This window comes from Ovis canadensis, chromosome 10 (genome assembly GCF_042477335.2).
Source record: "Ovis canadensis isolate MfBH-ARS-UI-01 breed Bighorn chromosome 10, ARS-UI_OviCan_v2, whole genome shotgun sequence".
Lineage (NCBI taxonomy): Eukaryota > Metazoa > Chordata > Mammalia > Artiodactyla > Bovidae > Ovis > Ovis canadensis.
The window spans coordinates 90,568,390-90,594,920 of NC_091254.1; the positions used below are offsets into that span (position 1 = coordinate 90,568,390).

At 47.5% G+C, this 26,531-nt stretch overlaps 1 protein-coding gene across 14 annotated transcripts in view; it reads right to left on the reverse strand.

Annotated features, from left to right (window-relative positions):
* The window catches only part of GGACT (gamma-glutamylamine cyclotransferase), a 53,229-nt gene that overhangs the window by 1,120 nt on the left and 25,578 nt on the right, over positions 1 to 26,531 (reverse strand). For 6 of the 14 annotated variants that reach the window (XM_069601965.1, XM_069601970.1, XM_069601969.1 and 3 more), the window contains exons 2-4: positions 10,069 to 10,123; positions 3,521 to 3,674; positions 187 to 337 (exon numbers count right to left, since the gene is read on the reverse strand). In XM_069601965.1, coding sequence (XP_069458066.1) covers positions 187 to 248 — 62 coding nt within the window. In that variant the 5' untranslated portion in view covers positions 249 to 337; positions 3,521 to 3,674; positions 10,069 to 10,123. Of the gene's footprint in view, positions 1 to 186; positions 338 to 3,520; positions 3,675 to 10,068; positions 10,124 to 10,525; positions 10,735 to 26,531 lie in introns of those variants that run through there. The other 8 variants (XM_069601958.1, XM_069601962.1, XM_069601963.1 and 5 more) reach the window with 3 other exon arrangements.

The following is a 26,531-nucleotide window of genomic DNA, read 5'->3' on the forward strand; positions in this document are numbered from 1 at the left end:
TCAGGCCCTGCAGGGCTGCAGTTTCGTGAAGTCAGTTTTCAATAAAAGGACTTGAAACAAATATTACAGAAAAATAAATAATGAGAAGTAGACAAATATATGCACACATATAGAGGTAGACATGTGCTGTGATTATTAGCACATACACAGCACATACATGTATGTATACCTGTATATAATAATCACCTGTCATCGGTGACACAGGGAGCTCCGGTTTCAGCGCTCAGTTTACATTCTGGCCCGGGCATGGCGTTAACCGCACCTCTCAGTGCTCCTTCCTTCTTCAGGGCCCCGGAGGTTAAGGATGCCAGCCTGGGACTCAGCAGAGAGACCTCGGCTGCAATGGAGAAGGTACGTATTTACTCACTCCTGGGTCTGGGCTGACTCCATTACATAACAGACCAAAAGTGATCGGGCATAAGGAACTCACGCAGAAACAGGGAAGTTCAGTGGCCAGGCCCCTCATCTGAGGCTGGCACCTCGCTGCCCCACTGGCCCCCAACCCACCAAACACTGCGGGACTTGGCCCTGGTGCGCCAGGCAGGCCTTGCCACCAGCCATGTGACCGGGTGGCCCCTGGGGAAGCCACAAAGCCCTTGGGGCTTTCTTCCCAGCAAACGAGCTGGTCTGGGGGTCCAGGCCTTGCCCCATCTCTTCAGGGTGTCTGCGGCGGATGGGCAGAGCCCATGAGCCAACACGGCTGCCCCTGCCCGCCCTGCGGCCTCAGCAGCCTGCCTTGCGCAGGGCAGAGACCGGATGGAGCTCAGCTCCAGATGGCTCAGGGAGGCCAGGCTGGCTTCGGGGGGCATCGGGCGGCTGTATGGGTTTGAAAGTCAAGGTGTGAATGAGAACTTGGACTCGGGGTACAGGGGAGAGGGGATACAGGCCCCCTACTGCTGAGGGACAGGGAGGGAGGGGGTGGCATGCCTGGGGAGGACCGAAACGGCAGGGGGTAGGGAGAGGGGGGAGGGGTGGCAGAAGGACCAACCAGCCCCACCTTCCAGCACATTCTGCAGTAGCAGCTCCAGGTCGAACCCAAATACATGCTCCCACCCTCGCCAGACCGTCCCCCAGGACCCTGGTGGCCTGCGGCTCGGCCCCCCAGCCTGTCCCAGGGCCCCATCAGGCCCTCCCCCTCTTCCCAGGTGACCTCGCCCCTCCAGCCCCCTCACCCCGGCTTACTCTCTCCTTGCTCCTCCTGGTGACCACAGAACGAGAAGAGCCGCGAGGGCGCCGAAAACCACCCAGGCCTTCAGGGCTGAGTCCCAGGTCAGTGAGGGCTGGGGCCACACAGCTGGGCCTGGCCGGCGGGGGACTGCGCCCCTGAGCCCTGGGGCTCTAGCGTCCCTTCCCTCTGATTAAAGTCGCTCAGTCGTGCCCAACTCTTTGCGACCCCTGGACTATACAATCTATGGAATTCTCCAGGCCAGAATACTGGAGTGGGTAGCCTTTCCCTTCTCCAGGGGCTCTTCCCAATCCAGGGATCGAACCCAGGTCTCCTGCATTGCAGGCGGGTTCTTTACCAGCTGAGCCGCAAGGGAAGCCCAGTGTGTCCATAAAGTGAACTAGTCAAGTAAGTTTCCAAGAAAAATAAAATCTCTACCCATTCCCACTCCCTTGCAGAGACCTGGTTAAGCCTCTCAACTGTTGTATTTGCTATTTATTAATATCTCCATATTGTTGGTGGTACCACAGCTTCCTGATGTTTTAAACCGTCTGCCTTCCTACCCCAAAGCAGGTGAGCACAGTGTTAGTTTTATGGACAGACTTTGGAACCAGGTTGCCTGAGTTGAAATCCTGGCTCTGCCACTTAACCAGCTGTGTGACCTTAAGCAAACCACGTCACCCCTCTGGGACTCAGTATCCTGCACTGTCAGGAAGTGGTGTCAGCCACCCGCCTCGAGGGACCGCAGTGAGGCGCAGCAGTTCACATCGCATGCTCGGTGAGTCTGGTAAAATGCGCCTGTCACTCAGCCCCACTCCTCCAGCAGGGCTCGCATCACAGATTTTGGTGAAGTCCATATTCAGTTCAGCATCACAACTATGTAAACACTGCTCTCGGATAAAGCACAGAGTGTACTATGATTAATTTCCTTTCTTGGACAACTTTTTGTTTTTCTTGGAATTAAAAATTGTTTCAGCTATTTTTTTCTTCTTTTTTTGTACTTTGCTCAAGTTTCTCTGACAGTCAGTCTTTCGGCCTCATGATTTCTGGAAGCGCCGTAAGAATCTTTTCCGCCCTGACCACCCATCACCTCTGTTCTCCCTTGGGGCTGTGGCTCCGTGTCCCTCCTGCCCCAGCCTGGGTCTGCAGTGCCCCGGGCTCCCCAGGCTTCTCCCAGAGCCCCATCCCTGGGTCCCACGGCCCCCTCTTAGTTGACTCCCTCATTTGATTGAAGCTGCTGCTTTACCAGCCTCAATTAATAGTGTACATAGGGTGAGAACAGAGGATGAGATGGTTGGATGGCATTACTGACTCAATGGACATGAGTTTGAATAAACTCCGGGAGTTGGTGATGGACAGGGAGGCCTGGCATGCTGCAGTCCATGGGGTCACAAAGAGTTGGACATGACTGAGCGACTGAACTGAGGATGAGAATTCTAGAAATAATTTCCTTCAGAACTCTAAAGGCATCTCTTCTTTGTCTTCTGATGTCCCAAACCCATGCTGAGCCGTTCAGGGCGGTTGGGACCCACAGTCTTTTGTACAGAACCAGGCTCTTCTCTCGAGAGGCTTCTAGGGTGGTCTTCTCTCCCGTGGATTGTGAGGTCCCATAGTGAGGACCCTCCCTGTGGGTGTTTTCCGTTCATTGTGCCACAGATCTCCATCTGAAGACTCATCAGCGCAGATGCCGGGACCCTTTGTCCCTCCCCTTCCTTCCTGCATCTCCAGAGCTCAGATGGGGCATAACCCGGGTGAATCTCCCAATTGTCTCTTTATAGTCTACTTTACCTTCCAGTACTTCTATTATTTTTAAAACTATTTTATCATCATATTTATCTCCAGGATCTTTTTCTTGTTCCCTCATGTCATTACCATACTGTTTCTTTCTCAGCATAATACCATCTCTCCTTCTTGGGAAGATATTAATTACTGTGAATTTCTTTAAGTTTTTATCTTTCCCTGTATTGCTGCTCCTCCTCCAAAATTCCTCTTTTGTTTCTTTGAGAGGGTTCCTTCAAACGTCTCAATAATCTTTGGCTAGCCTTTCACGTTGAAAAGTGAGATGCCCTATAGGAAGCTGTTGGCGGGGGGGGGGGGGGGGGGGGGGGTTGGGGGGGTGGGGGGGGTGCGGTGGCGGCAGGGGGCCTGGCTAACCACTGAATCCCCAAGTTGGTGGCCTTTCCCACCCTTGTGGTCTTCAGGGCGCCCCCTCAACTGCGCCCTCAGCTGGGCCTGGTCCCCCCAGTACCAAGCCTCTCCAGACAGTAACGCACCCTTCCCCCTGCTGGGGAGAGGGGTGATGGGGGTCACTGCTGCCTGCACAGACTGACCCCACCCCCCTGACCTTGTCCTCACCCTCTCGTGTCCAGGGCCCTGGTCGGCTGGCTCCCTGCAGGGACTTAGGTTTCTGGGCCCCTGGGTGCCATCAGCCACCACTTGTCTCTGAGCTGTCTTCCAGAATTGCAGCCCCTCTCCCATCATTTGTCTTTAGGGGTCACGGCAGTGGCATCTGGGGACAAAGCAGGGATAAAGGAACCTGTTCCCTCTGCTGCACCACCCGGCTCTCCATCACAGGCCCTGGGGGTGGACAGGAAGGAAGCAGGGGCTGCTTGCAGGGAGGGCTGGCGAGAAGAGTTTATCAGGGTACAGGGGACATGAGTGTGTCATCAAGGTCGCCAGGAGAGAGCCAGTGATGCAGCAACCGTGGGCACCAGAGGGGCTGGTGGTGGGAACCTTGCTTCCCCCAGGCCTGAGCAGGGGACCAGAGGCAGCGGCTGCGGGAGAGGGTGAGGCCGCGCGGCGCTCGGTGGGCAGCAGGCTGCATGCCCCGAGGCCCCAGGCTGAGCCCAGGGACACACAAGACACCGCCTGCCCGGTGAGAAGGCCGAGGGGAGACAGACATGTTGACAGGCAGCTTCAAACAGAGAAGGAACCAGAAGGGAGCGGAGCGCGCCCCTGGAGTAGGGGAGAGGCGGCAGGGGTGGTCCGCAGGTCGTCTGGCTGCTGTGCGTGGGGTGGGGGCGCCAGGGGGCTACGACTGGAGCAGGCGCGGTCTGGAACCGCAGCCTGGGCTGCGGAGGGACAGCGGGGAGGTGCCAGGATGAAGCAGGTTCTCAGCACAGGCTGCTCCCAGTTTTCACGACTCAGATTCAACCACAAAGTGAGAAAAGGAATATTTCACCCAGGAGGAGGGAGGGCAAGAAGGTCTGGTCAGGGAGACGGCAGAGGACAGCGTGCTGAGGAGGGCTGGCCACGTCCGCGGCGGTGCTGGGGCTCTGCGGGCCCTGCGCTAAGAGCCTGGGTGTCTGCGTGCACAGCTGCATCAACCCCGAGAGAGGAGGGGTCCTCCCTGTTGAACACGCGAGGGAACGCAGTCGGGCGGCTCAGGCCGGGGCTCCGGGTCAGCACCAGGAACTGGGCCCAGGTGTGCTGCACGCCTGGGTGACCCGTCAGGCCCAGCCTCAGAAGGGCTCAGGCTCTGCAGTGGCAGCTGGCGTTCATAAGGGACCCTGCCTCTCCAGACTCCTCTCCCCCCGCCCCCTACTCCCCAACAGAGAGGAAAACTAGAGAAGCAAGTGATTTCTAGATTTTAAAAGACTGTACAACACACAAAATGTGAAGTTCACCATCTTCACCATTTCTCAGCGTACAGTTCAGGAGCACTAGGTACAGCACGACCCCCACTGGTGCGCCTCTCCAGCACTTCCCCTCTTGTAAAGTCACTCCCGTTCTCCTTCCTGGTGACCCCACGCTACTTTTGGTTTCCAAGCGTCTTGACTACACGAGGTACCGCATTTAAGAGAAATACCTTTTTGTAGCTGGCTATTTCACTTGGCATAGCATCCTCAGGGCTCATCCATGCTGTAGCGTGTGTCAGAATTCCCTTCCTAAATTGAGGCTGCAGGAGACTCACGCGTCTGCCGCGTTTTGTTCGTCCCATCTGTCAGTGGATGTTTGGGTTCCTTCTACCTCGTCACTATTGCAAATAATGCTGCCATAAACGTGGGTATGGACAGCTCTACAAAATCCTGTATTCAGGGTTTGTATATATACCTGGAAACCTGCTGCTGGGTCGTATGGCGATCCTATATTGAATTTCTGGAGGGGCCTCTGTTGTTTTGCACAGCAGTTGCACCATTTTACACTCCCACCTACAGTGCACAAGGGTGCCAGTGTCTCCGCAGGCTTGGCACTGCTGGTTATTTCCTCCCTCCTCCCTCCCTTTCTCTTTCTCTCTTAAATAGTGGCCTTCCTAAAGGGTGTGAGGTGCTATCTCATTAAGGATTTTAAAACTTTTTTATTGGAGTATAATTGACTTACCGCGTTTCAGGTGTATAGCAAAGTGATTCAGTTATTCACATGTTCCTCCTTTTTCAGATTCGTTACCCACACAGACCAGGACAGAATGTGGAGTAGAGTTCCCTGTGCTGCACAGTAGGTCCTTGCGTTACCCACTTTATCTATAGTGTGTATGTTACTCCTGTGTCCATTATTTATCACCCTCCTCAACTTTCCCCTTTGGTAAACACAGGTTTATTTTCAAAACTTGAGAGTCTGTTTCTGTGTTGTAGATAAGTTCATTTGTATAACAGTTTAGAGTCCACACGAGTGCCATCATGTATTTGTCTTTCTGCCGTAGTATGATCATCTCTAGGTCCAGTCACACTGCTGCCAATGGTATCGCTCCATTCTTTATAATTAATATTCCACAGACTTATACACACACACCCCTTCTTCATCCGTTCCTGTTGGGACATTTAGGGTGCTTATATGTCTTGGCTGCTGTAGAGCTGCAGTGGACACTGGGGTGCGAGTATCTTTTTGAATTAGTTTTCTCCAGATGTATGCCCAGGAGTGGGATTGCTAGGTTATATGGTAGTTCTGTGTTTAGTTTTTTAAGGAACCTCCCTACTGTTCTCCATAGTTGCGATACCAATTTACATTCACCAACAGCAGAGGAAGCGTCCCTTTTCTCCGTACCCTCTCTAGCATTTACTGTTTGTAAACTTTTTGATGATGGCCATACTGACTGGTGTGAGGTGATATCTCATTATAGTTTTAATTCACATTTGTCTAATAAATAGTGATGCTGATCATCTTTTCATGTGCTTTTCAGTCACCTGTATGTCATCTTTGGAGAAGTGTATAAGTCTTCTGCCTATTTTTGTTTTTTGATGTTGGTGTATTTTGGAGATTAATCCCTTGTTGATTTCTTCATTTGCAAATATTTTCTCCCATGCTGTGGGCTGTCTTTTCATTTCGCTTCATTGTGGGTTTTAATTTGCATTTCTGTAACGATTACTGATTTTAAACATCTTTTCATGTTGACCATATATCTTCTTTGGAGAAATGTTTATTCAAGTCCTTTGCCTGGTTTTTAATCAGATTGTTTTTCATTGTTGAGTCATAGGAGTTATCTGGATCTTCTGAATATTACCCTTTTATTAGATATATGATATGCCAATATTTTCTCCCATTTCACAGGCTGCCTTTTTACTCTGTTGATCGTGTATTTTGCTGCACATGGTTTACATTTTGATGTCACCCGACTTTTGCTTTTATTGCCCATAGTTCTCGTGTCATAGCCAAAAAACCCCTGCCAAGCCCAGTGTCATAAAGCTCCTGTTCTGTATCTTCTCCTGAGTTTTATAGTTTTAGATCTTATGTTGAAGACTTATCTATTTTGAGTTAATCTTTGTGTATTGTGTAGATAAAGTAGGGGTTCAGCTCCATTCTTTTGCATATAGATACCCAGTTTTCCAATAGTTGAAAAAAACTGTCTTTCTCCCCATTGGTCTTTCCACCTTTGTCAAAAAATCATTTGACCATACATCTAAGGATTTATTTCTAGGTTCTCTATTGTGTTCAATAGGGCTTCTCTGATAGCTCAGTTGGTAAAGAATCCACCTGTAATGCAGGAGACCCCGGTTCGATTCCTGGGTTGGGAAGATCCACCGGAAAAGGGATAGGCTACCCACTCCAGAATTCTGGCCTGGAGAATTCCATGGGGTCACAAAGAGTTGGACACGACTGAGCAACTTTCACTTTTCACTGTGTTCAACTAAATTTGTCTTAATGTCAGTATTGTGCTATTTTGATTGCTGTAGCTTTGGAGTATGTTTTGGAATCAGGATTTATGAGACCTCCAACTTTGTTTTTTCCTCTAGATTGCTTTGCTCTTTTGCAGTTCCTTGAAATTCTGTATGAATTTCAGGATGGATTTTTCTATTTCTGAAAGAAAAATACTATTTGGAAATTTTGACAAGAACATTAAATCTGTTTAGGTAGTACTGACATCTTAATAATTTAAGCCATAATCCATGAAGATGAGATGTCTTTCCAATTATTTCATATCCTTTAATAATGTCTTATAGTTTTCAGTGTACAAGTCTTTCACCTCCTTAGTTACGTTTATTCCCAAGTATTTTACTCTTTTTATGTAATCGTAAGTGGAAAATCTGGGGGGAGAGTGTTCATTGTTAATGTATACAAATGTAGCTGATTCTTGTGTACTGGTTTTATCCTACAACTTTGCTAAATTCATTTACTAGTCTTAATAATTTTCTTGTGGAAATGTTAGGATTTTCTATATAGGATCATGTGAACAGAGAGAATTCCGCTTCTTCCTTTCTAATTTGGATGCCTATTATTATTTTTTCTTTTATCACTCTACTAAAATTAAGTGGTAAAAGCAAACATCACTGTCTTGTTCCTGATCTTAGAGGAAAAGCTTTTTCACCATTAAGTTTGATGTTAGCTGTGGGCTTATCATATACAGCCTTTATTAGGATGGTGTAATTAATTTCTTTCTATTCCTAATTAAATACTTTTACCAGGAGGTAGTGTTGAATCTTGTCACGTGATTTTCTCTATCGACTGAGATAGTATTTTTTCCCCTTCATTCCATTCATGTAGTGTATATTGGACTACAGTGTATACTGACTGATTTTCATATGTTGAACCATCACTGCATTCCACGAGTAAATCCCACTTGGTCATGGTATATAATCCTTCTAATGTGTCACTGAATTCTCTGTTAGTATTTTGTTTCGAATTTTTGCATCAATTTTCATCAGAGATACTGGTTTGTGTTTTCATATAGTGTCTCTTTCTGGCTTTGGTTATCAGGGTAGTGCTAACCTCACTAAATGAGTTTGGAAGTGTTCCCTCTTCTTAAATTTTTGGGAAGAGTTTGAGGAGAACTGGTGCTGATTCTCTTTGCACATTTGGTAGAATTCAACAGTGAAGCCTCTGGTTTGTATTTTCATTGTGGAGGGATTCTTGATTACCAGGTTGATCTCCTTGCTAGTAACAGGTCTGTTCAGACTTTGTTTCATCATGATGCAGTCTTAGTGAGGTGCGTGTTTCTAGGAATTTATCCATTTAGGTTACCAGTTTGTTGCCATATAATTGTTCATAAGTACTCTCTTACAATCCTTTTCATTTCTGTAAAATGGGTTGTAATGTTCTCACTTTCATTCTGATTTATATTGTCTTTTTTTCTTAATCTAGCTAAATGTTTGTCAATTTTTTGCTCTTTTAAGAACACCAGCTCTTGGTTTCATTGATTTTTCTCTAGTCATGTCTGCTCTAACCTTCACTGTTTCCTTTCTCTGCTGGCTTTGGGTTTAGTTTTTCTCTTTCGAGCTCCTTGTTGCCCTGTGCTCTGGCCTCTGTCCACCATGCTCAGCTGATTGCCAAGGGCTGCCGTGAGGGTCGCGCCCAGCAGAACATGGGAAAGACTATTACACTGGCAGGTCCTCCCAGCCGCAGCAGGGCTGCCTCAGAACACGCCTGCGACCCACTGGTCAGGAGCACGCTGGGCCCCTCCTGAGCACGACCCGCTGGGCCAGTGTCGCAGGGGCAGCAGTGCCACTGCGGAGGGGGCGCTGCCTTCTGCCCGAGCACGCTGGGCCCCTCCTGAGCACCACCCGCTGGGTCAGCGTCGCAGGGGCAGCAGTGCCATGATGGAGGGGGACGCTGCCTTCTGTCGGAGGCACATTAATGTGTCTCCCACCCCGTTCTCCTCCTGCCACGCAACTCCTTCCACAGCCCTGGGTTAGGGTCCGAGTCTTGGATAAAGCGTAAGGACTTGGTTCAGCAAATAACACAGGAGGTGGAGGTGAGCCGTTTGGGCTTTTCCAGAGCAACTGAAGACTGTTCATCTCTAGCGTGAAAGAGGCGCTCCCAGGTCGGCCCGCTGAAGGGCGCTATGGCACAGGGGCGGGCCTGAATCAAACTCACCCTCCGCCACCTAGCACATGCGGGCCTCTGGGCACGCTAAACTTTCCGAGCGTCTGTGCCTGTTGTTGAAAACTGCATTCATTCCTATGTCTCCCTAAGAGCTAATCTCTCCTGACTGTGCCAGGCCTTTCGACCCAGTAGAGGTTAATCCCCTCTTCCCTGTGACTGTATTCCCACCTAAGTTCTCCACCCCAACTGCTTCCTATAGCAAGATCTTACATATCTGCTAGCTTATATTCTTATCAAGGAAGCCCCTTACAAATGAAACAAAAGAATATTCTACATAATAAACGGGAGAGGGGAATCAAGCATTAGTCGTGACCTTAATTTTGCAGAGCCAAGGCAAATACCCGGGAAGGTGACATTACATAGAAATGATCATGGGTAGGCCAGTGTGTTGATTCCAACTCTGTAGAAAATCAGTTCAGTAACTTTCTTCTGCAGAAGACGCTGGCTTATTTCCATAAAAGAAAACTTGGCAATAAAAAGTTAACTTTCTTTTCTAGGAAATACTCTAGCCTGATAGAACGAACACATTATAGTTCTCTACATTTTATCTACTGAATTACATCCTATATAATATTAGTTTAAGACTATCACTTATGTAACAAAAAAATATTGTGCATTTCTGGCTCCCTTCACAAGAAAAACATCATTACCTTTCTGATTGTGTTTTGAACAACACACACAGATCCTTCAGGAAGAGCCTCGTCCCTGTGGGGATTGAGAAAGGATCAGAGTTAAGCACTGAAACAAGCAATTAATTCCCATTAGAGGATTAAGGCACTCATGTTCACTTTGAATCAGAAAAATGAATTGCGAATAAAATCCTGTACAACCAAGAGGTTACTTGTCAAAGTTAATAACTTAGAGCACTGAAGGGCAAAGTGGAGGCACGGAAGCTGAGGGGCCACAGGGGGCCTGGTGAGCGACTGGTAGGGTTGCGTTTTCACTGGACGGGGCCGCGGCCAGGGTGCTATAGCAGTGTGGGCGGGGGTAGGGTTTCTGTCACAGGGTGCTGTCTTTAGTAGATCTATTCCAGGAAGAGAAGCCGGAAGGGGTTTCTCCCCTGTTGTGCCACCACCCCCAGGCACGGATTTCCCTCTCTTATCTTACCGTTCATATAAAGAATCCATGAAAAGGGACACACAGGAGTTAACATTCAACTTGGTGCATCTTACTTTCGGGTTTTAGAGCAGATTCTAAATGAACTCAAGCAGTGTTTCTGCAGACAACTTTACTGATGTATGAAGCCTGGACCGGGAGGCCCTGCTGTGATCAGGACTTAGTCACCCTCCCCTCGGGAATCCTGAAGCCCAAAAGCCAAACCCTTGTCTCAAGTCCAACAGGTCAGGAATAATGTGGACGTCCAGGGGTCAGCGCAGAGGTGGAACAGGCTCAGAGAGAGTCTCAAAAAGTTTCACTTCAGCAAAATTTGGTGAGTTTAACATTGTCAATCTTTAAGAAAACAAAAACACTCATGGAAATGTCCATCTGGTCTGGCACTGCTTGAAATGCCTCTGTCACTTATTCAGCAGTTTTCTGACTGAAACACAGTCCATCTAGAGTTTCCTATTTCATTGCTGAAGCAGAAATTGAAAGTAATTATGAGTCCTTCGCATAATTGTTGGTTTTTTCCTGCTTAATATTTTTTCTTAGCCACCTGGTGGCAAGAGTGTAAAAAGGCAGGATTTCATTTAAGAGTTTAATCTGGTTTACGAATTAGAACTGTTGTACACACTGGGACCATATTTAGAAACACACACGCCAGGTGAACCAACTAGAAAAGGGCTAATATTTAACTCGCCTTAAACTCTGCAAAAGGATGTAAATGGGCACCAGCGTCTAACATGAAAACAACCTCTACAAAAAAGGCGTCTGTACAAAATATTCATGCTGGATTAATATTTTATGACACGAGGCAATGCTAAAGAGTTAGAAATGAGTCCACGGAGATCTTACTGTTTTCTCTAGGTGATAAATCCTTAAGCCATGAACAGCATCAACTGCCTGCCATCAGGGTTATATTAGGGCTAGAAAAGGCAGGAGCAACAACTGGCTTGGGTCACAGTCACCGCCCGCTGGGTGCAGGCCCGCGGCAGGACCGGCCTGGGGACGGCCACTCACCGCGGCCTCCCCGGCGGCCGTGTCATCAGCTCTCGGTCGACCTCGTGTGTCACACGCGGCTCCCACCAGGCCCGTGACCGAGGACCTGCTTCGGCGACGCGACGCTGGGGCCCCCGTGCGGCCGCGGGCCTCGGTCACACGCGCGTCACGCGTGCTCTCTGGGGGGCTCGTCTCCTTGCACGGGCCATGCCTCCCCCCTCTAACACGCCTCTCCCCTGAGAGACGCCCGAGTGTCTGCTCCAGTTGCACGGAAACCCCTCAGAAGTCCCTCGAGCTGTAGGAAACAGGTGGGAAAACAAGCCGCTCGACCTCTGGCCGGGCTCAGGCTGCCCCTCCCGGGCCGGCGCCCACTTTGATGGCCCCCTCGCCCGCTTCGCTCACGACGGCCCAGGGCTTCCTGCCGCCAGAGACCCCGGACACGTGTCAGCAAAGCGGCTTCCTGACGGGCGCCCGCGGCCGCGGGGCACGGCGCCTCTGAGGTCCGGAGGCTGGTCCCCACGCGCGGTCGCCCCGCAGGTTCTGAGCCTTCCGGGTCCCCTCGGCCCTCGGGGCCTCCCAGTGCGGCCTGGCCGCCGTCCTGCGCTGCCCACGCCAGACGTTCCTGAGGAAACAATGCCGCGCCGCTGTAACGGCCACCGCTGCCAACTCTGCAACAGGGCCCACCGGGGAGACAAGGTGGCCCCTCACCCGGGGAGCTGCGGGCTCAGAGCCCGCGTCCCCGGGGAGGGCAGCCGGGCTCCCACGCCTGTCCCGCCCGCAGCCGGGCCCCACCTGCGGCTCTGAGGGGAAACAGGCCACTGGCAGGACTAGGCATTTTTGCTGTGTGGCCCGTGCTAGACCGTCACCGGCGCGCTCAAGTCTCTCTCACCGTGAGGCCTCCTCCCCACCTCACTGTTACAGGCAGGAAACAGACGAAGGGAGGCGCAGACGGCGGCTGCAGACCTGCCTTCGCCCCTCCTGCCTGCCCCGCGCAGACTCTGCCAGGTGCCCCAGACTCGGAACAAGACCGGCGGCAGGGCCCGGACACCCCCGCCAGGCTCCGCTTCCGCCCTCAGCCCTCCGGCCCCCGCGGGCGTTTCCCAGGCACGGGCACCCACCAGGCAGCCTGCCGGGGACCAGCACGCGCAGTGGCCCCTGTCCTGGCATCGTGCTGCTCTGAACCGGTGCTGCGTGCGCGAAGCCCGCGGCGGCACGGCCGCCTTCTGGCCCGCAGAGCAGCTCCGCGCAGCCCCGGCGGCTCACGGCGTCCTCGACGCCCCAGGAGCACAGAGTCCTGGTGGACCCGCGAGGGGCTGAGTGAGGCCGAGGCGGGGTCTCACATCCACGCCCGGGTTGGCCAGGAGCGGACGCCTGTCCCTTCCGGGCAGAAGCCGCTCTGAACACAGGGAGGAGGCACAGTGTTCAGGCCAACACCGGCAGGCAAAGCCTACCCGCCCCCTGCCCCTTCCTTCCACGAGCCCTCCCGAACAGGCCGACCACACACACGAACGCACAGGGAGGGCAGGGTGGCCCGCAGAGACAGCGGTCCCCGTCCTCGGTCTCTGCTCCAGCACTGCGGGCAGAGGGCGGGCTGTCCGCAGAGCGTGCACGTGTTGAAAAGGGAAATCAATGCAGGTGAGAGTTCAGAGCAGAGTTTCCAGTTCCGACAAGAATGAAATATGTATGTATGCATGAGTTACAAAATAGTCACTTCTGTGATTCCACATATGAATTAAATGTTCCTGTATTTGCATTTAAACTTAAAACTGAAGTTGTCCAATATAAAGGTAAAGGATAAATTCAAGGCTGAGAATTTAACATAATAGTAAAATAATATACAATAAAATGTAAAATAGCGACTGAAAAAACACGGTAAGTCAAGAGAGAGTGAAGAAAGGAAAACGCTTCCTATTCAAGACCTTTAACAGCACTTCCCTGCCTTCTCAACAGGGGACCCCGTGTTTCCATCCTGCACTCTGTTCTGCCTGGAACCATTCTCTCTAAACTTTCTCGAAACCACAACACTCCTCAAGGGTAGGGGTCTAGCATTCTCTTCATCTCATGTTTCCCACATCACCCAGCACACATGCAGCAGGCACTTAATAAATACTTGCTGCAGTAAAGCAAAGGGTTTCCGTCTCAGTCCAGACTCCCAAAGAGACCCTGCAGCCTTCAGCCTGTTGGGAATCTCTCACGTTCTCTGTCACAAATCCACAGGCTCGGATGCCACGCGGGGTGCAGACTTATGGAAGCCACACCTTGTCTGGGGGCTCTGTCGCCGCCTCCTCCAAAAGCCAGACACGGAGGCATGGATCAGGGAGAGCAAGCACTCTGTACTCAGACTGACTCAGGGCCAGTCACCCCCACCCCTGCCCCAACCTCCCCCGTGGTGAGCATCCATGCACGACGAAAGGCCATCATCTAGAACCTAAGAAACCAACCTCCAGGGACAACACTCAGACCAGTGTGTGTGTCTGGGGAGCAGGGTGAGGGTAGGGGGTGTTATCTCTACCAGGGCAGTAGCTCCATGGGCATATACATTTGGCAAAATCATCCATCTTTGCACTTAATGTGCCAGCTTGCTTGTATGTAAATTATACGTCAAAGAAAGCTGATTGAAAAAAAGATTCAGTGGGATTGTGGAAAGAAGGCAATCTGTCGGCCACTCCGCCTGTGATTATTACCAGTTTATATTTTCATCTGGGTTCAACACACTTCACAATCCCTAATCAATAGCAAAAACTTCCCTTTGAATTTCCACCAGTATCCGAGTAGCTCTACAACAGCTTTGCAGTGGCTTCCCTTAAAATTCAGTTGTTTTCTGGAACCCCACATACAACACAAGCAGGCAGACTTCTCTGAGGCTGTTACCTGGGCTCCTAGAAGGAGGGGCGAGAAGTCCGAGGTGTCCCCTCTGCGGGACGGGGCCTGGGGGGAGGACTTGGGCCTCACCGGCTGCCATGAGCCACCCGGGGCCCAGCCACTGGCAGCTGCCCAGAGCCTTCCCACTGCGGCCACACCGGGAGATGCAGCAGATGACTTGCCTCCCAGGATGCTGTTCTGCAGGCCTGCTAGAGAGCAGCTTCTAACTTGCTTGCTGGCAGTTGCTCAAAACATGTTTGTTCTGCCAGCAGCAAGCCCCCCATCAATGGGGAAGGAGTCAGGAATCTGCATTTGTGCCCCCCGACCCTTCATCCCTCTCCCCACCCACCGCCTGCAGGGCCAGCAGGTCTCTGTGAAGGCAGGTAACTCCCCCGGACTCTATGCCCCCAAACATCTTTTTTTTTTCATCTTGGACACAACTCGGGCAGAAAGCAATGGCGTCCACTACCCATTACCGGACTATTTAAAAGGTTTTGTCTTTCAGAAACATTTTAAGGCTTAAATGCTTAACTTAAAGTGGTTTCTGACTGTCTTGCTTTCTTACGTGAGAAATGGGAGTCTGGAAATGAGACATAAATTTAAGTTAGAGGCAGCACAAAAGAACAATTAGGAAATATCACACAAAGTCATTCCCTTCTAGGTAGTGTGCTAACAAAATGTCCCAGAAAGAAAAGAAATAGACCCATTCAAACAACTTCTAGATAACCATTTTAGAAGTCAAGCCTCCCCTAAAGTGAATAAATAAATAAATCAGTAACATGCAGCTGAGGCCCCAGCTAGGCCCAGGTCCCCTATATTTAATGCAGTATTTCACAGCTTTGGAGGAGTGAGGGTCAAAGGTCAAAGCCAAGCCACTGCCAACCTCGGAGGGGCCTGCATCACCCAGGCCAAGGGGGCCGGGCCACAGCAGGTGGTGGGAGACGCGGGAGACACGAGCTCAGCTACCTGGGGGCCCAGGACCCACAGGCGAGCAGCCAGGGGCCAACATTGTGGGGCAGAATGAATTCCGGGAGAAGACTCTGGAAGACGACCGCCAACCCGAGGCCCCAGAACAGCACCTCCACTACAAAGGAGCCCTGAGCCCCGTGCAGGAGGCACCAGCCCAGGACCCCACCGCGGGTGGGCACTGCTGGCCACGCAAGTCAGGAACAACTGGACTCCATTTCCAGGGTTCTGGAATCTGGACTCACTGCTTCCGGTGGCAGTAACAGAAGCACCTTCAGAATTACTTTTTGCTAAGAATATGACGAAAAACCAGTTTAAGTTCTCTAGAAGGATGTTGGCTACCTGGAGGCGGTCAGGAAGGCAAGAGGAATGCAAACCTAGGAAAGCTCACGCCTCCGTCAGGACACGGAAGGAGAATCACCCCCAGCACACACGTGCACACACACAATTCCAGCTTTAAAGGTTTTGTTTTTTTAAAGAAGCCTTTAAAAAATGAAAATACAACTCAAAATTAAGCCTGATGGGTTTTTTGATTAGTTAAGTGTCCCCAGAGCATTCAAGGAGAAGGAAATGGCAACCCACTCCAGTATTCTTGCCTGAGAAATCCCATGGGCAGAGGAGCCTGGTGGGCGACATACAGTCCATGGGGTCGCACGGAGTCGGACGTGACCAAGCAAAGCATGCCGATCCTTTCAGTGCTTTTCCAGCCCAAGTAAAATTCAATTAAAACTCTGAATTACAAGCAAGAAGGGACTAGCGGAGGAAATGAAGGGCACATTACTGAACGTGCGCTTAAACACTTCACATAAAGTGGATCCGTTTATTCATATTCCTGTGAGTCTGAACACGCATCTGATCACTGCTTGCCAGTGGCAGAGTACCTTGAGTCCAAAATTCCCAGAAAAATGTATTTTGTTGGAGTGACTGGGCTTTGAAGGGGCTGGATGCACTGAGCCAAGTGAATCCAAGCCTCTTAGACACTCTGTCCCCAGCCAAACAAGCAAAGGCAAACCCACTGGGAAAGCTACGTGACCGCCGGCACCCACAGGAGGCTGACAGCAGCCTTCACACACCTTGGCCTCTGGTGTTTGGGGGCAGATGTCAGGACCCTAAATATCACTAAAAAGCTCGATCTGATGTACGCTTGGCTTTTCAAAAGCACTTTAAAAAAACAACAGGCAGGCCACTCCTGGGAGACCAAAATCCAGTTAAAATGTAAAAATGCCCTGTGGTCAGCAGAGAAGAAACGCTGCCACGCTCAGGTTAACCACTTTTTCAGACTTGTTTAAAAAATAACTGCTTTTCATCATGGGCCTTTTTCTCTTTTAAAATTAAGTTTACAGGGTTCTTTCAATCGTAATAAAGAGAAAGACTCAGGGAAGTTCCACTGGGTCTATACAGCCATTTTCCTAATTGAACAGCCCGATCATTTCAGTGAGGTGACTAACAAGTTTTTCTTTTGATTTATAGGAACTTTGTCTCCTTCCTCTCCCAAAACAACTTTCTTCTATAAAAATGAACAAAGCAATGTCAGCCAAGGACAAGAAAATCAGGTCTCTCCCCTCTCCCCACCCTGTTGTGGGAGCAGCCCGTGGTCAGGGGGATGAGCTGTGTCTTCCTCCCCTCCTGGGATCTGAGGGGCAGATTACTGGAGGTCTCCCTGGTCTCTCAGGAGTCCCTACCCAGAGATGAAAAGATGGGGACACCACGCGTCCTGAGGGAGAGCTACCTGAGACAACAGGCAGGCACAGGTTGAGGGTGGTCAGGGGAGAGGGTGGTCTGAGCAGAGGGAACAGCCGGGCACCCCAGGGGCTGGGAGCCCTGGAGAAGGCGCTAAGAAAGGCGGATTTCGCCTCTGTGTGATGGGGTACTGAAGGGTATTAGGTAAGGCTGGGAGGAGACAGGGTAAGTTCCGTGTTTTAAGAAATTATCTAGTGCAACCACAGTGGAAGACCATTTGGCAGCATCTATAAAAGCTAAGCCTCTGCAGACGCAACATCCCAGCAACTCCACTCCAGGCATATGTGACACAAAAATTTGGGCGCAGGTTCACCAGAAAGACTCGGATGAGAATATTCTGACCAGCGTCATTTAGAATAGTCCCAACTAGATTCTACTGAAATGTCCCTCAACAGTAAAATGGGCTAATGAACAGTGGTAGGCAAGCTGAGGAACACTCTACAGTGATGAAAATGGACAAGCCTGTTCTGTGTAGCAACACGTGTAAACCTTAAAGCAATGCTGAGTGAGAGTCAGACAGAAACTGCACACACACTGTGAATATGGGCTTCCCTGGTGGCCCAGGGTAAAGACTCCGCCGGCCAATGAAGGAGACTCGGGTTCCATCCCCGGGTCGGGAAGATCCCCTGGAGAAGGGAACGCCAACCCACTCCATAATTCTCGCCTGGAGAATTCCATGGACAGAGGAGACTGGTGGGCTACAGTCCATGGGGTTGCAGGAGAAATGACTTGGAAACTAAAACAACAACTATGTGATTATATTTAGTTTTTCAATTAATTTTTTTGGCTGCAGTAATTTCCCGACCAGGGATTGAACCCATGGCCCACACGAGTGAAAGTGGCAAATCCTAGCCACTGGACCACCAGGGAACACCTGTGCTTAGAGTTACGTGGCGGTAAATCACAGCCTGGCCAACCTCTCTGCTGGACGTCAGGACAGAGGGACACCTGATCTAGGGTGCGTTCCTATTATGGACTCCATCAAGCTTGCGATCTCTGCACTTCTCTGTGTGTTATGCTTTCATAAAATGTAACATTCAAAGAAAACATACAGCATCAGAGTAGAAGACAGATTTGCTGGACAAGGCTTAAAACACATGGAAAACCTCCTTGAACAAGACAGACAGGTAATTAAGTGGAGGTCAGAAGTCAGAGGGGCTTCCCAGGTGGTGCAGTGTGGTAAAGACTCTGCCTGCCAATGCGGGAGGTGCAAGAGTCAGGGAGATTCCCCTGGAGGCGGGCACGGCAGCCCACTCCAGTACTCTTGCCTGGAGAATCCCATGGACAGAGGAGCCTGGCAGGCTATAGAGTCCATGAAGTCACACAGAGTTGGACATGACTGAGCGACTGAGCACGCAGACGTGCGGGAGACCCAGGTGGCAGAGCGGTGGCCTGGTCTGAGCTGGACGGAGTAGCAGATATTGCCCTGGCTGTAAAGTGGGAGGTGCCCCACTCCACACCCCATGGCATGAGAGCTGAGGAAGGGTTCCCGGGAGGACAGAGGCCCTGAGACATTTCACAGTGACTCAGACTGAAGAAGCTCTTATCATGGAAGAAGGAAGTCAACTGAAGCCAACTGGAAACAGTCAAACCCAGAATGTATAACATACTATGGGAGGAAATTTTATTAAAATGATTCATGCTGGATTAAGAGATCTAAGGCACATAACAGCCCTAGGTAAGGTGCAGACCTTGTTTGGATTCTGATTTGAACCTATCAACTATAAAATGGCATTTCTGAGACAATCAGGAAAATCCTGTATATAGGCATATATCTAAGTTAAAGATGACACCAAGGAATCACAGTTAATAGTTTTAGGAAGCTAATGGCATATGGGTCTATTTTTTAAAATGCTTAGTTTTTAAGAGATGCATACTGAACTATCTAGAAGTTGTAAAATATAGTGTGCAGAACTTTAAAATACTTCAATTAAAAAAAAGGATTAATGAACTGTGGCAAAATGTTGATCATTATTGACTCTGGGTAATAGATATGTGAGAATCATTGTACTAGTATCTCTACTTCTACGCTCTCTAGCCAAAAAAGAAAGAAAACTTGAATTATCAATATAAGAAATCAGAGATGGCACATCTATCTATCTATATATTACAAACATTAAAGGTTAATAAGTGTATATAGTGAACAACTTTATACCAGTAAATTTTAAACTTAAAGTAGAAAAATTCCTTTAAAGACACAATCAAATGTCACTAAAGGAAAAAATAAGCTGAATAACTGTATCTATGAACTTTTACTTGGAGAGGTATGTGGCTTCATTGGTAAATTCTACCAAACATTTAAGTATAAAAATATGAATATTAAATAAACTTTTCCAGAAAATAGAGAAAGGAACCTTTCACAACTTCTTGTATGAGGTCAACATTACCCTGACAACAAAACCAAATAAAGACATTCATGGCAAAGGAGACTACTGGCCAGTATCTTTTATGAACATGAACAAAAAGAAGTCCTCAATAAAATGAGCAAATCAAAGCCAGCAATATGTAAGAAGGATGATACATCATTACCAAGGACTATCTCATCTGAGGAATGTAAATTAAGCTTAATATTTGAAAACCAATCAATGAATCACCGTATCAACAGATTTAAACAGAAAAACCTCACAATGATCTCAACACATGGAGGAAAAATTCTTTGACAGAATTCAACAATTCATGATAAAAATTATCAGCAAACAAAGAAGAAAAGAGAACTTTCTCAATTTGATAAATAGCATCCCTACAGCTAACACCCCTTTTAATGAAGAATCAAATGCTTCTCTGTGGTAAAGAATCTGCCTGCAATGTGAGAGAACTTGGCTCGATCCCTGGGTTGGCAAGATCCCCTGGAGAAGGGAAAGGCTCCCCACTCCAGAATTCTGGCCTGGAGTAGTCCGTGGACTGTGTAGTCCATGGGGCCACAGTTGGACACGCTCAGTTGGACACGACTGAGCGACTTTCACTTTTTCAGACTGGAAACAAGGCATTGACTCCACTCTTCCCACTTCTGTTCAACACAGGATACAGAGCCTAGCTAGAGCAAGAAGGGCTTCCCAGGAGGTGCCGGCGGCAAAGAACCCGCCAGCCACTGCAGGAGGAGGAGGAGACCTGGGCTCGACCCCTGGGTCGGGAAGACCCCCCTGGAGGAGGGCCTGGCAACCTACTCCAGTATTCTTGCCTAGAGGATTCCATGGGCAGGGGAGCCTGGCGGGCTTCAGTCCATTGGGTTGCAAAGAGTTGGACACAGCTGAAGTGACTTAACACACATGCAGGGTAATGAAGAAAAGGCATACACTGGAGGAAAAGATAAAGCTATCTTTGTTCACAGCTGACATGATTGTATTAAAAATCCTACTGGAACCAATAAGTGAATTTAACAGAGTCTTAGCATACAACGGCAATACACAAAAATTAACTTATTTTTGTATACTAGCAGAGAACTAGTATTTATAAAATATACTAAAAAAGGGAACTTGAAATTTGGAAATCTAGTATCCTTTACAACAGCACCAAAAATCTGAACTACATATGGACATTAACAAAGTATGACCTGTAAATTAAAATTTTATACAGTATTGAGAGAAATTAAATATACAAGCAAAGAGATAGACCATGTTCTCACAGATCAGAACTCAATACTGTAAAAATGATAATCCTCCCCAAACTGAATTATAGATTCAACATAATCTTAATGAAAATCACAATAGGTTCTGGTGGGTTTTTTTTTTAAGAAACTGATGAGCTGATTCAAAATATAAATAAAAGTTCAAATTAGAGAATAGAATAGCAAAAACAATATGGAAGAAGCCAACCAAAGCTTGTACTTCAATATTTACTCCAGAGCCATGCACAGACGACTGCAGAATTAGAGGGCACACATCAAGATCAATGGAGAACTGAGTCACAGATGTCCCTCAATTTTGTTCTCCAACAACAAAAATCAGCCTCCTTCCACCAATGGAAGTGCCCCTGGGGAGCTGGGGGGTCCAGTACCATTTGCCCAGGGACTCAGGAGGAGTCCGGCCCACCTGTGCATCGGGTAATGGGGGCTGTGGAACCAGCAGGGACCCGTGAGAGGCTCCACCCCTCTCAGCCGCCAGCCGGGAGCACCTGAGAAGACAGACCCGGGTGGTCACCTACAGACGAGAGGGCCTGGTGAATCCAGCTTTCCAAAAAGGTTCCATCGCCCCCCAGAGCAGAAAACCACGTGCCTGGACACACTGGTCCTGTGTGGACAGCCTGCTTGGACTCCAGGAGGGGCAGGCTGACCATGCCAGCATCACCACCACCCCCAGGTTGGAGTACCCGGGGGGAAACAAGGCCTTCTCCCAGGGGGAGAGGGAGAGCGCCCAGCTTCCCCAGCTGCAAGACTGTCAGAGAGACACTTCTCTCCTGCAGCACCCAGGGTATCAAATCAGGCCCTCCAGGACTGGAGGCAGAGACAGACGGGAACAAGAGCAGGTTAGATTCTTGGAGGTCCTTAATTTCTGTCTGCACTGTGGACTCCGTCAAGAAGCCCATCTATAAGCTGCTGGGGAAGCCTCACCCAAGAAGCCCCCACCTGGCCTGTGGGCACCCCCAGCACACTGCCTCCCTTGCCCACACCTCCTCGACTCTCAGAATGGCTCCCTTTACGTGCTCCTGAGGGCGAGATGTGGTGAAGGGCTAGGGGACACGAGCTGTGAGAGAGCTTTGGAATCTATGGAGGCAGTCAGCAAAAAGGGGAGGAGGTGACTGCTACCTCAAATGCGAAAGCAACACGAAAGTCCAAGAAACGTGAACAGTCAAGGAAATGTGACACCACCAAAGGATAGCAATAATTTCCCAGTATCCAAACACAAATACATGGAGCTCTACAATGTACTCAACAGAGAGTTACAAATAACTGTCCTAAGGAAACCTGAGCTACAAGAAAACCCAGAAAGGCAAGTCAAAGAAATCACAAAAACAATATATGAACAAAATGAGAAAATCAGCAAAGAGAGAGAAATTATTAAAAAAGAACCAGAAAGAAGTTCTGGAGCTGAAGGACTCAGAGCAGGAAATGAAAAGTGCACAGAGAGCACCATCAGCACCACAGACCACACAGAGGAAGGATCTGTGAGCTAGAGGAAAGGACTCTGAAACGACCCAGACACAGAAGAATAACGAGGAAAGCGTGAGAGAGCGAAGAGAGCCTAGGTGGATTATGGGACCCAGCAAGAGAACTGATACGTGAATTAGTGGAGTTCCAGAAAGAGAAGAAAGGGAGAAGAGGGTAAAAAACTTTTTTAAAGGAAAAATGGCGGAGAACCTACCAAACCAGGGAAAAAAATCTGGACATCTGTGTTCATGAAGATATAGGTCACCCCATTATTTCAAACCCAAATGATCTTCTCTAAGATACACTATGATGAAACTGTTCAAAAATCAAAGACAAAGAGAAAATCCTAAAAGCAGCGAGAAATGACTGTAATCCATAAAGGAACACCCATTAAGCTATCAGTGGATTTCTCATCAGAGAGCTAGGAGAGCATGGGGTAATATATTCAAAGTGCTGAAACTAAAAAAACAAACAAAAAACTGCCAATGAAGAATACTCTATCTGGCAAAATTATCCTTCAGAAATGAAAGAAAAACAAGGAATTATCCAGACAAACAAAAGCTGAGAGAATTCATTACCCTTCAGTTCAGTTCAGTCGCTCAGTCGTGTCCGACTCTTTGCGACCCCATGAATTGCAGCATGCCAGGCCTCCCTGTCCATCATCAGCTCCCGGAATTCACTTAGACCCACATCCATCGAGTCAGTGATGCCATCCAGCCATCTCATTCTCTGTCGTCCCCTTCTCCTCCTGCCCCCAATCCCTCCCAGCATCAAAGTTTTTTCCAATGAGTCAACTCTTTGCATGAGGTGGCCAAAGTACTGGAGTTTCAGCTTTAGCATCATTCCTTCCAAAGAAATCCCAGGGCTGATCTCCTTCAGAATGGACTGGTTGGATCTCCTTGCAGTCCAAGGAACTCTCAAGAGTCTTCTCCAACACCACAGTTCAAAAGCATCAATTCTTTGGCACTCAGCCTTCTTCATAGTCCAACTCGCACATCCATACATGACCACAGGAAAAACCATAGCCTTGACTAGACCGACCTTAGTCGGCAAAGTAATGTCTCTGCTTTTGAATATACTATCTAGGTTGGTCATAACTTTTCTTCCAAGGAATAAGACTCTTTTAATTTCATGGCTGCAATCACCATCTGCAGTGATTTTGGAGCCCCCAAAAATGAGCCACTGTTTCCCCATCTATTTCCTTAGAAATGCCTTATTAGAAATGCTTACCAGTGTTTTATAGTTTTCTATATATAGGCCTTTAGTTTATTTGGTCTTATTACTCTATTATACTAATAATATATTAGTAGTAGTATTTAATATGTTCCTAAGTATTTTATTCTTTTTGTTGCAATGGTGAATGGAATTGTTTCCTTAATTTCTCTTTCTATTTTCTCATTATTGGTGTATAGGAATGCAAGGGATTTCTGTGTGATGATTTTATATCCTGCAACTTTACTATATTCATTGATTAGCTCTAGTGATTTTCTGGTGAGTCTTCAGGGTTTTCTACGTAGAGGATCATGTCATCTGCAAACAGTGAGAGTTTTATTCTTTTCCAATTTGGATTCCTTTTATTTCTGCTCTGATTGCTGTGGCCAAAACTTCCAAAACTATGTTGAATAGTAGTGGTGAAAGTGGGCACCCTTGTCTTGTTCCTGACTTTAGGGGAAATGCTTTCAATTTTTCACCATTTAGGATGTTTGCTGTGGGTTTGTCATATATAGCTTTTATTATGTTGAGGTATGTTCCTTCTATTCCTGCTTACCGGAGAGTTTTTATCATAAATGGATGTTGAATTTTGTCAAAGGCTTTCTCTGCATCTATTGAGATAATCATATGGCTTTTATTTTTCAATTTGTTAATGTGGTGAATTACATTGATTGATTTGCGGATATTGAAGAATCCTTACATCCCTGGGATAAAGCCCACTTGGTCATGGTGTATGATCTTTTAAATATGTTGTTGGATTCTGATTGCTAGAATTTTGTTAAGGATTTTTGCATCTATGTTCATCAGTGATACTGGCCTGTAGTTTTCTTTTTTATGTGGCATCTTTGTCAGGTTTTGGCATTAGGGTGATGGTGGCCTCATAGAATGAATTTGGAAGTTTACCTTCCTCTACAATTTTCTGGAAGAGTTTGAGTAGGATTTCTCTAAATTTTTGGTAGAATTCAGCTGTGAAGCTGTCTGGACCTGGGCTTTTGTTTGCTGGAAGATTTCTGATTACAGTTTCAATTTGTGTGCTTGTGATGGGTCTGTTAAGATTTTCTATTTCTTCCTGGTTCAGTTTTCGAAAGTTGTACTTTTCTAAGAATTTGTCCATTTCTTCCACGTTGTCCATTTTATTGGCATATAATTGCTGATAGTGGTCTCTTATGATCCTTTGTATTTCTGTGTTATCTGTTGTGATCTCTCCATTGTTATTTCTAATTTTATTGATTTGATTCTTCTCCCTTTGTTTCTTGATGAGTCTGGCTAATGGTTTGTCAATTTTATTTATTCTTTCAAAGAACCAGCTTTGGCTTTGTTGATTTTTGCTATGGTCTCTTTTGTTTCTTTTGCATTTATTTCTGCCCTAATTTTTAAGATTTCTTTCCTTCTACTAACCCTGGGGTTCTTCATTTCTTCCTTTTCTAGTTGCTTTAGGTGTAGAGTTAGGTTATTTATTTGACTTTTTTCTTGTTTCTTGAGGTATGCCTGTATTGCTATGAACTTTCCTCTTAGCACTGCTTTTACAGTGTCCCACAGGTTTTGGGTTGTTGCGTTTTCATTTCATTCGTTTCTATACATATTTTGAAAGAAATCAAAGAGGACACTAATAGATGGAGAAATATACCATGTTCATGGATCAGAAGAATCAATATAGTGGAAATGAATATACTACCCAAAGCAATCTATAGATTCAATGCAATCCCTATCAAGCTACCAGCGATATTTTTCACAGAGCTAGAACAAATAATTTCACAATTTGTATGGAAATACAAAAAACCTAGAATAGCCAAAGCAATTTTGAGAAAGAAGAATGGAACTGGAGGAATCAACCTGCCTGACTTCAGGCTCTACTACAAAGCCACAGTCATCAAGACAGTATGGTACTGGCACAAAGACAGAAATATAGATCAATGAATGGAACAAAATAGAAAGCCCAGAGATAAATCCACGCACCTGTGGACACCTTATCTTTGACAAAGGAGGCAAGAATATACAATGGATTAAAGATAATCTCTTTAACAAGTGGTGCTAGGAAAACTGGTCAACCACTTGTAAAAGAATGAAACTAGAACACTTTCTAACACCGCACACAAAAATAAACTCAAAATGGATTAAAGATCTAAACATAAGACCAGAAACTATAAAACTCCTAGAGGAGAACATAGGCAAAACACTCTCCAACATAAATCACAGCAGGATCCTCTATGACCCACCTCCCAGAATACTGGAAATAAAAGCAAGAATAAACAAATGGGGCCTAATTAAACTTAAAAGCTTCTGCACAACAAAGGAAACTATAAGCAAGGTGAAAAGACAGCCTTCCGAATGGGAGAAAATAATAGCAAATGAAGCAACTGACAAACAACTAATCTCAAAAATATACAAGCAACTTATGCAGCTCAATTCCAGAAAAATAAACGACCCAATCAAAAAATGGGCCAAAGAACTAAACAGACATTTCTCCAAAGAAGACATACGGATGGCTAACAAACACATGAAAAGATGCTCAACATCACTCATTATCAGAGAAATGCAAATCAAAACCACAATGAGGTACCCTTTCATGCCAGTCAGAATGGCTGTAATCCAAAAGTCTACAAGCAATAAATGCTGGAGAGGGTGTGGAGAAAAGGGAACCGTCTTACACTGTTGGTGGGAATGCAAACTAGTACAGCCACTATGGAGAACAGTGTGGAGATTCCTTAAAAAACTGGAAATAGAACTGCCTTATGACCCAGCAATCCCACTGCTGGGCATACACACTGAGGAAACCAGAAATGAAAGAGACACGTGTACCCCAATGTTCACTGCAGCACTGTTTATAATAGCCAGGACATGGAAACAACCTAGATGACCATCAGCAGACGAATGGATAAGAAAGCTGTGGTACATATACACAATGGAGTACTACTCAGCCATTAAAAAGAATACATTTGAATCAGTTCTAATGAGGTGGATGAAACTGGAAACTATTATACAGAGTGAAGTAAGCCAGAAAGAAAACCACCAATACAGTATGCTAATGCATATATATATGGAATTTAGAAAGATGGTAATAATAACCTTGTATGCAAGACAGCAAAAGAGACACAGATGTATAGAACAGTCTCTTGGACTCTGTGGGAGAGGGAGAGGGTGGGATGATTTGGG